This window comes from Pseudochaenichthys georgianus, chromosome 1, assembly GCF_902827115.2.
Source record: "Pseudochaenichthys georgianus chromosome 1, fPseGeo1.2, whole genome shotgun sequence".
NCBI lineage: Eukaryota > Metazoa > Chordata > Actinopteri > Perciformes > Channichthyidae > Pseudochaenichthys > Pseudochaenichthys georgianus.
In genome coordinates, this window is record NC_047503.1 from 20,374,441 (window position 1) to 20,388,738 (window position 14,298).

The 14,298-nt window shown below is 40.9% G+C and overlaps 1 protein-coding gene and 1 long non-coding RNA gene across 4 annotated transcripts in view; one reads left to right on the forward strand and one right to left on the reverse strand.

Moving 5' to 3' along the window:
• The window catches only part of LOC139434510 (uncharacterized), a 385,392-nt gene that overhangs the window by 319,847 nt on the left and 51,247 nt on the right, over positions 1 to 14,298 (forward strand). The gene's annotated exons all lie outside the window — the stretch shown is intronic.
• clta (clathrin, light chain A) lies at positions 1,115 to 13,653 on the reverse strand. 3 transcript variants are annotated; one of them, XM_034075299.1, is made up of 7 exons: positions 13,381 to 13,653; positions 12,740 to 12,768; positions 10,026 to 10,143; positions 7,430 to 7,541; positions 6,046 to 6,099; positions 3,667 to 3,702; positions 1,115 to 2,165 (listed from the first exon to the last, which is right to left on the reverse strand). In XM_034075299.1, the coding sequence occupies exons 1-7, from the start codon at positions 13,556 to 13,558 to the stop codon at positions 1,994 to 1,996; spliced, it is 699 nt and encodes a 232-aa protein (XP_033931190.1). In that variant the 5' UTR covers positions 13,559 to 13,653; the 3' UTR covers positions 1,115 to 1,993. The 3 variants fall into 3 exon arrangements, with proteins under 3 accessions (XP_033931190.1, XP_033931239.1, XP_033931317.1); XM_034075348.1 differs by lacking the exon at positions 3,667 to 3,702; XM_034075426.1 differs by lacking the exons at positions 3,667 to 3,702; positions 6,046 to 6,099 and having other exon boundaries at positions 13,381 to 13,651.

Genomic DNA, 14,298 nt, shown 5'->3' on the forward strand with positions numbered 1-14,298 from the left:
TCCTCTCTCCTCGGTTCCCCTCCTCGGTCCTCCGCTCGCATCTCCTGTGGGCGGGTCTAAGTCTCGAGGAGGGGAGTCGAGGAGGGGAAATTTGAGTATTGAGAAGCCTCTACAGACATATAAAGAGTACATAAAGAGTACTCTTTATATGTCTATGGCCTGAGACGCCTCGCTCGGCTACCCACAATTCAGTTCGGCGAAAAAGCGCGGCTACGTAGTGCTACGTAGTGTAGACGGGCCGTAAAGAGAGACGTAAGCGACGTCACCTCTTAGCTCCAAAGCTCTTGCCTCTGGACCGACACTTTTTTGGAGCTGGAAATGAAGCGGATTCCGGAGCTAAGAGCCGGCGCAGCTCCGGTGTGAACTGGAAATGAGAAGACGAGCGTGCTGCGCAGTGCCTTTCACGCACCGCCTTCACTGTGTTTACCTTCAGAAATAATCATTAGTAAGGCTAAAGAGCGACCGCAGGCTGATGTGTTTTAACCACACACACACGCGATTTAAACGCAGACTTTTGTTCCTCTATGTTTCGTTGTTATTGTTTCACTGAGCGAGCGGACCCGCGATTTTTTTTCAAACGCTTTTTTGGTCCATCTGCGGCGGCTCTGATGATTCGAATCGGCTGTACCTACTAGTAATGAATATTACATGTTGAGAGGAAATCTTTCCACCAATAATTCCAATAAGTAATCCAAAATGTATTCACTTCAGGTTTACTTAAGTAACTGTAATCAGATTACTCGTTTTTCAAATGTAACGCGAGCTGAATACAGTTACTTGAATTTTGTATTCTGATTACGTAACGCCGTTACATGTATTCCGTTACAACCCAACCCTGGCCATTGGGACGCTACTCAAGATGGCGCAGACAAATCAACTTCCGGTGAGACCGAGACCGAGGAGCGAGGAAATGAAAAATAAGAGAAGTGAGAAAGGGCCTCATACTCACTTACTGTAAATGATCCTGTTGGCTTCAGTTCACTCCCCGTGGTACAATCAGTTATCTATTAAAGTACTCCCACAGGCCAAAGTATGTTTACTTTAATATTTACAGGAGTGTCCACAAGCACTGTGATCCCTATCATTTAAGTCGTCAGAATAACAATACAACCAGTTGAAGAATGACCACTTTTTATTCACTTTTTACTGATATTGAAATCAAATGGACAATGCACCCGATGGTTAAACAACAGCTGGCTAATATCTAATTCTCTTTATAACAACTGTCAAACTTCAGTGACAAATGTTTTATATACTGTATATATTTTGCCTTCTGTATATGTACACGCATAGAGTACATAAACACATACCCACTTTTGTGAGAGACACACACTCCGTATTTATTGTAATGGCTGGACTTTGTGGAGTTCCTGACTTAGGAAATGCATAGATTGGAAATCTAACATAATATGCCACACGCAAGCTCGACACACAGTTGAAAGTACACACACTGTATTTGGAGTTTTGTTTTAAGAGTTTGGTCCTTAAATATACGATGAAGAAAAATAAGAATGGTAAACATTGGGATGAATACAACCATTGAACATCAATCAACCCTGGTAGGTCAGAGAGGGATTCAGGAGAATGACAGGTAAAGCAATAAGAGCACAGCATCATGGGAATGATATTAATAATGTTTGGGGTCCGATTGTAGTGTGCTGTAGTGTAGCTGTAGGCCCAAACATCAAGCCTTCCCTTTTAGTGTCCCAACTCAGTGTTACATCAGACCAACAGGCTTTAATCTCTGTGTGTGAAACAACAAGGAAGAGGAATACGCGGTCTGTGGAGGAGGTTCACACGGGTAAAACCATGGAGAAAATGCTAGGTGTAGATAGGACCACTGGCTATACTTCCAGGGGGGAAGAGAGCTGTCGATGGCAAACATATGCCGAGTTCACCTTCTCTTCAGAATAGAGATTGTGGTCGTTGGGTTGGTGGGTGTGTGGTGATAATAGAGGATGATATGGAATGACGTCCCGAGTCGATCGGCTGCCTAGCGGACCAGTGGGGATTGCTTCAGGGAGATGAGAACGGAGCGCATGCGGGACACGTCTTTGGCCTGCTTGCTGGACTTGGGGTTGAAGTCGCAGAGGCGAGCCACCCGCTCCCACTCTGTGCCGGGGTTATTCTCATCCAGATCTGAAATCATGGCCTCCTCAGCCGCCCTGCACCAGGGAAGAAGAAAAAGGAGATGGAATAGAAAACAATCAGTGGAGGAAGAAGTTGAATACACCAAAAGTACACGTACGGCTCTTAGGAAGTCCTCTGCTGATCACTGACACACACGAGTTCAGGAAGGAAACTCACCCAGGCCTCTAGCATTACATTTTTGGGATTTTTAAAAAAAGGTGACCGTTTGTTGGTTAGTGAGCATTGAAAATGTGCTTTTCATGATATTTCACCTTTAAAGTTTAAATGTACGTTTTGCATCAAGATTTGAGAAACACTCCTAAAATCAATTGAGCAAAACAATCTCGTTTTATGGCTCAGTGAGACTTTGATGGTTCAGCAGAGTCTTCCTCAGGGCAGGACAGTCCAATCACAACACATACATTATTTACATCCATTTGTTTTCCGTTACACAAAGAGGAACAAGCTAAAAACACGTTCATTACCCATCACATGCCCTCAACACTGCTTACACATAACAGTATAATCACCAGTTTTAGTTTGAACTCAACACAACAGTTAAGGGAAGTACATTTAAAACACTGATGGAAAATCCAAAGAAAACAAACTAACCAAAAGTAATTGTAAGGTCTGATTAGCATCTTTGGTTGGTTCAAAATGCAGTTCCTGGAAGAACTGTAGGAGTGGAGTTTCCCAAACCTGTACGCTAACTTGCCTTGTGCATTCATATTTACAATAAACTTGTTTCCTCAGCAAGACCCAGGTATAAGGATGTAAGCTCATCTTTATGCTGGTCCTTGATTCGAAATGAACGATAATGGCAAGTGATTTACTTTTTAACCAAGTCCAAAAGAACTAAAAGCACTGCTGGGCTTTAGCCATGCACTGGGGCTGAAAAGCAGGCTATTTGGAAGTGTGGCAAAGAATGCGTTTACTTTGCATGTCTAATTGTGGAACAAACCAATTACTGTCTTTTTGTAAAAGTTTGATGCTTTTAACCATCTTTCAAATAAACATAAAAACCATTATAAACTCCAGAGCTTGAAATTAAAACACGAGTGAATAAAATAAGTAAAAGACAAAAACTGAAAATGGATCAGTGCCACTTTTACAAGACATTTGGAGATGCAAGCCACAGATTAGGGCTAAACAAATGTAACAATCATCCCAAACCACCAACCCATAAAAACTGTCATTTTCCACTGCCGTAATACTTCTGTATATCCCCCACCCAACCTGCAAGCACTAACATCTAACTACACACAGTACACAAAGCAAAATGGGGATGAGAAGCCAATGAACAATCACCGTCACAACCAATTACAAATACACAAAGGGGACTAAAAAGGGCCACAACATCACAGAAGGGACATTATAACAAACCTCTAACTAGGCAGTGGATCTAACCGCTGGGCAAGTAAACGGGGTATTTGTGCAACATACACATTTCTAACACACATACACAGGACTGCATCTATCCCCTCTGAAAAAATATAAAGTATTTGAAGGTTGTGGGGTTTCATATTTTTACTTAACTGGTCTAGGCGGTAGCAAGGATGGTTAATGTGTGTGCTTTAAGGTGCATAGGAAAAGAAAACAAGGAGAAACAGTTTCACAAGTCAGAATATAGAAGAGAGAGGGGACGAAATGAAAGACAGCAAAAATGAGTTCAATGCAGATGTGAAAAGCAAGCGTGCAAAAGCGACAACTCTCTTTTGTGATTTCTGTTTTTCAAAATTGTTGGAATGTACCAAATGTGCAACCTTTGGTTTTGGTGAGAAGGAAATACATTTGTGCCTCACAACTTTTCTCTCGGTTAGGCAGCGAAGGACATTATAGCCTGGGGTCTCATTTATAAGGTTGTGTTTGATATAATATTTGTACATACAATCTCTGGTATTCATTCAAGACCATTTTTTCCAACTGTATGCCTATACAGGAGGCCCCTGGAGTCCCTCTCATGGTCTCACACCAACAAGATGAAGAAGGAGGAAGTGGTGGGATTCAGTGTCCTAATGTACAGATGAGATCAGAATATGCTGCAAAAACTGCATTGATTTGTGATCATTAAAACACTACTAACTATGAAAACAAGCAAAGGGAATTCTTCATTTCACTTCTGCAGGTCTCCCTTGAAAAAGAGATCTATGATCTCAAGGGACCAATCTGGTTAAATAAAGGTTTGAAAATGAAATTTCCAAGACAAATGCATTTGACCCTGGGCAGTAAAAAAAACATGAGGATGTGTACGTCAATATTACGTTTTAAATACGTGGACATTTAATAAAGGAAATAAGCCTGGCACAACAATAAACCAAAAATAATTGAATGTTAACCTATTTTTTATGCACCAACTAACTTTCAGCTTTGCATTTCTTAACTAATGCCGACCGGCCTAGTTGCAGTTTACAACCATCGTATCAAAAATGTCAGAACTTCCTAATTTTATCCTTTAGAGTTATGGACAAAAATGTGTTTTACAGTCAGTGACTTTGACCTCTACCAAAACATAATCCTTTCATCATTCAATCATGGTGGCCGTATCCCAAATTTGATAAGAAAATAGGATGAACTGACTGCTATGCTGCTACAGGTTAGTCTCTCCTCTACATTGGAAATCAAAGCTGATAGTACCAATGATAGGCGAAAGAAACACGTACTCCACAAGGCAGGCCAATGTGCACTCCAACATAAATTGATAGCAAAACCAAAGGCTGCACAGCTCAGCATATTGGATAGCTCGTCTGGCAATTAGCATCTCATCATGTCGGACATCAGCAGCTACAGAGCAGCATTCAAACGCATGAATACAGGTCAGTTTGAAGCAGTTGTGTTGCCGGTATTGATTAGTGGTGTTATTGAGACTTTGAGGCGGAAGATAGTGGAAATGATGGAAGCAAACCTGTATTTTGGGAAGAGGAGAATATAAAAAAAAAAAAAAACTATAAATTAGCTAAAAGTCCAAGGAAAGACATACAACTTGACCTTAACGCAGTTTGGCACTTTCCTATTCTGCCCATAGCACTAGCTTTTACATAAGTGAGTAGCTAAGGCTAGGAATACAGGAAATTGGGGACTTAAAAAGTTTGACTTTTAGAAGAAGTCCAATTATAAAACACACAATTGCTTCAAACAAATCTATATGGATCCCACTGAATAATATATTGAAGTTTAATTAAAAAAAGAATATAAAAAAAGATATTAAGTACAACACAAGGCACTCTCTATTACGAGTAAATACAATTACTCGTAATACCCGTCACGGGACGGGTGGCGCAGTGGACTGTGCATCCGATCATCAGCGGTGTGTCCTTGGGCAAGACACTTCACCTGAACTTGCTCCTGTGGGTATTGTCCACAGTATCTGACCATTGCATGTATGATATATGTGTAATGTGTGTATATGTAAAGCGCTTTGAGTCATTGAAAAAGCGCTATAATAAATTATTAATGTAAGCATGTTTTAATCGTTGGAGATTCATGTTTTTGCTAAATGTTTTTTTCTGAAATGGAGGAGGAAGACAGTATGGAAGTGACTAATGGATTAAAAGCAGTTGTGAAATAATTCATTTGATGTTCATGGATGTTAGTAAGTTGCGTAGCAGTGCGTGTATTGGCATGCAGTCTTTCTCTACTGAAATCTGACAGGCATCTGCTCACAAATGACATGCAGACATTTCAGGTGGAAATTATTACTGCACATGAGAAAGAGAAAAAAAAGCTACATGACAGGAGTAACAATTCGAAGTAGTTAAAACTAAAAGATGGAACTAAACCAAGGCAACACAAAGGGAAGTAAGTAATTGCCTAATTAATGATATGATTTTAGTGGTAGGATGCTGGGAGTCGATGAAAATGGAGGGGGGACAAAAGCAAAAAGGATGTAAAGGAAGGATGTTAGTTGGAGCAACATACACATAACCAATGAGCTCAGAGAAGGGCTGCTTGTAGAAGTCTTCATCCAGAACCCTGGACAAACATCCGCCAAACGACAGAGCAGCAAGAAGGTAGGAGAGAAGAGAGACAGCGATAAAAGGGAGAAGAGGATGGAAACACAAGCATTATCGGTTACCACACAATATCACCTGAGGCATGTCATAAAGGTCTGTGTCAGAGGGTCTCAAAGGCTCAGAGAGGCCTGCAGCCGGTTGGGTCCGATACCTGAAATCTTTAATTATACATCTCTGGTGATCCTCCAAACACGGTCAGCTCTGAACATCGAAGTAATCCCAGAAGTTAGAGAGTAATACTATCAAATTATAACTATTCCACCTTCTGAGGCAATTAACTGAATCCTCAAGACCGTATAGCTTATGCAAGTCATCATCAGAATGTGCTAAAATAGTTACTAGCTACAGCTGCTTTAAAAAAGGACAAATGTACTCATTACCGATTTAAAAAAATATGTAAAACTTCTGGATTTTATTTCGCTGAAATTGTATAAATGGTCAAATATGTTCTATACATTGAAAAGTAAACCAAGTGATTAGTTTGGAAAAGAAGAAATAGATGAATGAAGATATTTTTGTTGGCAGTCCTAATTCTTTGACATTGGAATGACAGTTAATAGACAAAGACGGTCCATATGAAAAAGAGTAAAACTTTTCCCCCAGACGTACGGTTAATAGATGAGTGGGGAGCCATGTCTGCCAGCAGTTTAATATTAATGGGGTAACTCAGCTAAATTACAGCAGAGGAGAATCTGAGACAGGAACGTAATTCATTTAACTGCAAAAAGATGAGGTACTAAATCCGTCAAGATAGTCTGATGATTTTCTTTTGCACAAAATAGTTATTGGATTCTTCTTTTGAAACACCGTGCTACACCAAAATATCAGGAAGCCATTCCCCCAGTGGTGTAAAACAGCCCCGAGGACCCTCTCTCACATGGGGTAAGACCAATGTAAAGATAATTTGTTGTGGGTTCAACTCACGAAATGCTACACCATTATGGAAGTTGTATTTCCTCATATACTGCATCATCTCAACATCCCTCCAAGGAAGAAGGCTTGCCTCCACATTATTTCCCATGAATAGGAGGAAAAAACAAGCTGATACCTAAAGGGTTCTGGCTAGCTAAGGTTAGAAACATTGCGTACTGGAACAAAAGCCCATTATCTTTCTGGAATCCCTAAGCTAAGGTGGACCCATCTCTTGAGCCAACCCTTAGTGTTTGTCTTAATGCCGGAATCCAAGATTGCTGCTCTTGTTTAGGAAGTATCATTTTTATGAAAATTATTTTGCGGATTCCCCATATCACTTTCTATTCATGGTAAGATGAGCCCCTGCTCAACAGTACCTGTTATTGGTTTTGGTTTTCTCCAGCTGCTCGTCCTGCCTGGCGTGCCACTCCTCCAGCTCCACCTTGGCTTTTTCCTTCCACTCAGACTCCTGCTTGATAGAGTTTTCATCTGGGGAGGGAAAACAGTGAAGAGAGGGTCAATAAAAAAGTAAAGTGTCAAGAATGATAATAATTTTACACACAGCCCAAACTGCTAGGTTTGAATGTTTAGCACTTTGCTTGGAGATCATAATGTCTTGATTGTGATTACTTTGATTATATGTTAAAGGTCACCTATCATGCTATTTTAAGGCAATAGCATAGGTCTCAGATATATAAAACAAATATAAAAAACATGTCTATGAATTGTTTTGGACAAAAAACCAAACAGATCACCCATTCTAGCCATGCCTCATATCCCTCTATTTCTCTTCCGGTTACAAAAGTGCTGATTCTGGGTATAAACAGGCCTCTCTTGAGAATGAGACCCTGTGTCTCAATGAAAAAAATAAGAGGGGGTGGAGCTTATGCCGGCTCATGCGGGACCTGGCAGATACGGTCTAAAATGCTGCGGTGATGAAACGCAAGGATTATTAGATCAAGGATTATTTCTGAAACAGCATGGAGTTCAAACGCTTTCTCTCTTGCCGGTTATACCACAAGGTGAGTTCCTTTTTATCTCCTGCTTCTTCACACACATGCTCTCTCCAGTACAGGTTAGCTCTGAGTGTTAACACCGACCATATTACGTCCAAAACAGTCGGGCATTGTTTCTGATAGCAACGTTTCTGATTGTGCTGTGGGTCTGCCGCATGATAGGTCCCCTTTAAAAATTCTACAAGAAATTACTAATCATTTTCTTTTACTCAAAATCTCCCCTTTTATTTAATGCGTTACTTGAATTTGCCAGTCATTTTGTATCTTCATTTTGATAAGTACATTTAAATGATAGCACCTAATAAATGTTAACTAAAGTAATGGGTTGACCTACAAACTGAAAATCTAGTAAAATGTACCTGGGCAATGAAGAAATGTGAGAGTAAAGGTGGGCGATGAACCCGGTCAGAGGAGCACGCTATATATATTTGAACAAAAGCAGACCGTTCCAGTTGAAGAGAGCATGGACCCTCGTCTAACGTGAATACTCGTGGATTTGGAATCATGTAAGCAGTGTTTCCGCCAGATCAGGGCTGAGAGGGCGTCCACCCCGAGAGCGGGGGTGGAGGGGTGCTTGAATTTTGACTTGAGCCGTCCCTTATAGATACTGTCTTGTTACGCGCCCTCTTAAAGCGCCGGCTGTTTCGGCTCCCAAACGGCTCTTCATGTTACCACAGTTTACCACGGAGCCTCAGTATCGCCGCTGCGAGGCTCTGGTGCTCGCAGCTCATGCGCGCGCTCCACTAGCACCGCTCATCGCATCCAAATCGCACACGTTCCGTCTTGTCCTGTAGCAGGCACCGCCGATCTCGGGGAAACGATCTTCAATACTCCGAAAAGAATCCCACCAGACTCCTTTGCCCTTCCAACAGAGGGATGTCCTTTTTCCTTTTCGTTATTTCAAGCGATAAAAACTCTCGATCTTCTCTCGAATTATTAATATTTGTGGACACCCTCGGCTCGAGTTCAGGGCGTCCCGAGCTGAATAAGGGCGTCAAATGACGGCAAGACGCCCCCCTGGCGGAAACGCTGCATGTAAGTATATTTATGTACTTAATTAACTCTGTACATGCCTGTTAGCTTGTCAGCTTCATGTTGATATCAAACGCACGTTAGCTAACGTAAGTATTTCAGCTTAGCAACTAAGCTAGTTGTGGGATTTTGAGGTACTTGTTCTTGATTTTTTACTATAGGGTACTTTTACGTGTAAGACTCAAACAGAATTTGGCTAATTATAGTTTTACTTCAGTAACATTTTCATTACCGGAATTTCACTTGTAATAGAGTATTCTTACAGTGTGGTATTAATATTTATACTTCAGTAAAGGGCCTGCTACTTATTCGACCTCTGAGTGACAGTATATCAATGTGTTTCTGTGCCTGCTTTGTTAAGTTTAACTGATGTGCAGTATTTGTTAAAATCATTGTAAAGTGGAGCTTAATCATGGCTTATAGCCGACAACAGAACAAAAATAAATGTGTTGTTTAAAAGTGTCTACCGTTTCATATATTGTATAGTCTTAGTGTAAAACTGTTTTATTGAATATAAATTTCATTTGATGTTACAGGTAGAATAAATTACATTTAAATATTACCTACCTGCAGATTTATGAAATAAAAAAGTTAAGAATAGCAAGTAAAAACAACCTAAAAAACAAACATCTTTACTGGAGATTTGTAATAAGATGCATATTTAATCTGAAATCAAATCTACTATGCAATAGTAAGTCAAATGTATTTACAAAAACTGAAATTTGACAGTAAAGTTGACTTGATTGCCTTTAGTAACAAACACTTCTTAACTGTAAGTAAATGCTACTTGAAATATACGCTGTTAAATTGACTTGCACGTCTTTACCTAGATTTTCCTGAGTAAATCTTACCCCCCATTTTGTTCAGTGTAGACAGCAGTAGACCATCCTGTTCCCTGATAAAAAACACTCTGGTAAATGCTTACCTAGCAACTGCAGGCGCTCGCTTTGCTCCTCTCTCCACTTGCGAAGACTTTCAGGTTCAGCCTGCAGCCGGTCAGCACTGGAGATCGCTGCGTAGGCATCGGATGGACCGTTGCTTTCCTGAGAACAAGGGGGTTGATGATATGCAGTGATACAGTTTGAAGATGTTTTATCAAGGTCAAATATAGAAATATGAAAAATGATTCATCTTGTTTCCCTATCATCTGGAAGTTCTGGTCCTGCTTTTAATTTGCAAGTTACAGTTTGTGGGGAATAAAAAAAGTTCATTGCTCAACTTTGAGTTTTAACATTGAGTCAGTGCCAAAAGGAAGTCCTGACAATGCAAAAGGCAGCAATTTGCAATGACAGCACAGGAAAGGGAAGTTGGAGTGAATCGTCCAGATATTTAAAGAGCCTGTGACACGGTTTTCCCCCATCATCCAAACCCATCAATTTGAATACATATTGTCCCCTTGAAAACCGTTACTGAACTGATTTTGGATATTTGTACTTTGATAACCATTAATCTGCCTTCAATGTTGACAATTTTCTGGATCTTCTCGCGGATTCTTCAAGTCCCGCCAAATGATGGGTGACGTCATTGCGGGCACAGCGCTCCAGCTGCACCGTTCAGGATCCCAGCGTCTGCATGTAAACCTTTATATATATATACAGTCAGATGTAAACGCACAACGGCGCACACAGCAGCACGCTCAGACAGCGATGACAGGTTAATGTTGAACGTGTCTGAGAGCTCATATGAGGCTGAAGGATCGGTTTATGTTGTATCTGTTAGAAGTTTAGGAATGAGGTGCGTCAATATGGGCGATCATATGGTCATGTAGCCAGTGGTGGAATGGGACTAAAAATCATCCCGGGACTCTCGACCGGCCCACTTCGGTACCGCTAGTAAATTGTCAACGGGGGGAGCGGGGGATGTAAAATACAAATATAATGTATAATGTCTGTGTCTTTGACATTAGCGCTGCTAGCCACCTGTGCCCTGTACTACGAAGCCAGTTCAACAGACCCTGGATATGTTTGAGTAACAAACAAACTAACAAACGAGATCTCGCTAAGCGGTCCTACGACGCTGGTTATCAACTCGGTAAATCAAGCCAGGGTTTCTCTCTCCTGCTGAGAGCGCGTTCACGTCTAAGACACGAGTGGATCTGACTTTAATTACATTTGTCTCGAGTGTTTCGTCAACATAATGTGTTAAATAATACTTCTGCATACAGTCTGTGACACTGTGAGTGTTGCACGGCCAGATGAGGCTGGAGAAGCTGACTCAGATAAGGAAATATATGATATATTATGATATTATATGATCGATGATCTGATTGATGATGTAATATGAATGATAAGTGCGACACGTCGGCGTCTTCTCTGCATACGGCAGTTTAAACTGTATTTCCTTTATCCTGTAATATGACTTGAGAGATTTAAACTCCGCACACTGAGTTCATCTCTTTTCTATAGACGCCGGAGGCGTGCAGCGTCAGGTAAAATAAGTTATTTAGCCTTCTCAAACCTGAGCCTCACGCGCCGCCTATGGGGGATGTGCTAGTTACTTATCCGACCGGCCCACTTCGGTACCGGCCCATCGGGATTCGTCCCGATGGCCAGTCCGCCACTGCACCCAGCCCACGTAAACTGTCAACGGGGGGAGCCTCGCTGCGGGGAAACTGTGGACCTAGTGTCCCGATCGGAGTGGGAATAATAATAATAATAATAATAATAATAATCTGTGCATTTTATCCATTAATTTCCCCAACATTGTGGTAAAAAAACACACATTTAATCCACGTGGGTGTACTACAACTACAAAAAGCATCGGTTTGTTTTCTCATCAGTAAATGCAGACCGGCTCAAACAAACGATTTTTAATCATCATCCTCACTCATCATTTAATGTATCATATGTTCGCCGAATTGACATGAAAGCACTAATAAATGTAGTTTCATCCACTTGAGTTTATAACCACAAAAATAATCGATTTGTTTTTATATCACATCCGACGGGAGGAAATTCAGCAGCTCTCACTCCCGATTTTTAATCCTCATGTAATCATCATCTTCACCACGATCATTTATGTTTATGTCGCCGAATTGACATGAAAGCACTGACAAATATGAATATACTGTAGTCAACTTCATTAAAACGTTATCAACGTGCCTAAACTCAGTAATTCACCATTTCTACGCATGACACAACACACTTTGTCCGTGTTCGGCTCTCGAAGCGTTCCCGCATTGACGTCACTTCCGGCTTCCCCCAAAACTTCAAAATGAGTGAAGGAATTTCCCCGCGATGTTCGAAATTATTGATATTTAACGAAACGGTATCGCTTTTTCTTTTTTAAACTGACGGTTCGAGATTACTAGTAGCCCAATATTTCATTGCACAACAGTTGTTGGGATGGTGTCACAGGCTCTTTAAACCTCTGCGGTCAGCACTGAACTATCATTACTCAAAGGAAATAAGTATTTTTCACCACTTGCATACAAAAAAATAAAATAAATTGTAGTTGTATAATAATAATAACTGATGCACAAAGAAATATGTTTGATTTGGAGAAAGTAGTGTGTACTTGGTGAGCATGAATAAGATGTCAAACTCTCCTTATGCAAACACAAAACACATGAACAAACCTTATGAGAGAAGACTTGGGAAATGTTACAATTTGATTGCGAAATTGTGAAAAAAGTATTACCCCATGAAGATCTCCGTTGACAGCACCATCTGCAAAAAGATAATGTAAAATAGTTGTAAGAAATGAACGGCATACAACAAATCCAGACATTATTAAATATATTTCCGAACAACACAACCACAAATCTAGAATGACAACCTTGGCTAGCTGGCTTGACTCTAGCTGGATCTTCGTGATTTGCAAACACACATTATACTCATACTCATTATAGGTTAGCACTTATGATCAACTGCTACTGGAACAAGGCAGTCATGGAGGCCAAAGGTCGGCCAGCTCCATCAATTTGCTCTTAAGGCTGTAAGGTGAGCTGGTTGTTGGGATATGAAGCAATGAATGACACGCCCTATAACGGTAGTTACTGGTTGTATCAGACAACTTCCTTGATTTTCAGAAATTCTTAAATTGCACGTAACAAACATTATACCGAGTTTAAGCGTTGAGGTTCATGAAAACGCTAGGTACACTTAATAAGCTAATATAGCTAAGCTAACATTAGCAAACTGGGATCCGTTTCAGCGTCCAATTAGGACTACATAACGGGAGTTATAGCTGACACCAGGTATAACACCCTAATGTTAAAGCTAACTAGACAGACATTGTTAACATTAAACTGCCTCTGCTCGACCACAGCAGCCACCCACCGCTGGAGTCTCCCAGCGAGGAGGGCACCTCTCCGCTATCCAGGATGCTGAAGCCTTCGTCGTTTTCAATCCCCGCGATTTCGCTCTCCTGTTGGGCCAAGAAAGCGGCAGCGGGGTCCTCATCCGAGCCCACTCCGTTTCCAGCGGCGGGCGCGTTCAGCATGTCAAAATCATCCATGTTGTGAGTAGGGAGGATTAATAACGGAATGAGCAGGTGTAGCGGTGGACTAGAACCGATCTTCCTTCAACGGGAAGAAGGACGACAATAAAAAAAAGGAGAAGCGGAAACGGAATATAACCAATCACAAAGCAGAATGAGTGACTGACTAAACAGAACACCAATCATATTACAGCTGCTTCAAAAGGGAACCAATCACATCGTTATATACTCCTGCATACGGGTCCCATGACCTGCTACGTGCTGTCAGTGCTGTGAGAAAAATCCGCTGTCAGAGATTGAGCGAGAAACCCCCATATCTAACGTCATATTGTGTCTTGCTAAAATATAAATATATATATTTAAAAGGCTCTGATCTGAAAGAACGGTGGAGCCCCCTGATCTTCTTGATTTATTGCAGACCCAAGCGTGCTTTTGAATTATTTGGTCCTATTAGACCATAGAACCTTTTGCAACATTTGATGGTCTTCTTCTGTCAAATATCATTGAGGGTTTTCTCTTTGCCACTGCTATAACATTGGTGACCTGGTAACATGTGTCGTGTTCAGCCTGAGCAGCACAATGTCATGATGTTAATAATTAACAACTCTGACAGTCTCAAAGGGCTCAGGTGACAAGCAGGCACTCACCTGACCCAGGGTATGTGGAAGAGAATGTATTGCTTTTATAAACAGGAACATTTCAGCGATTCATTGTTAACATGTCTAATCTATAATTTACCACAATTAAAAACTAGAAAG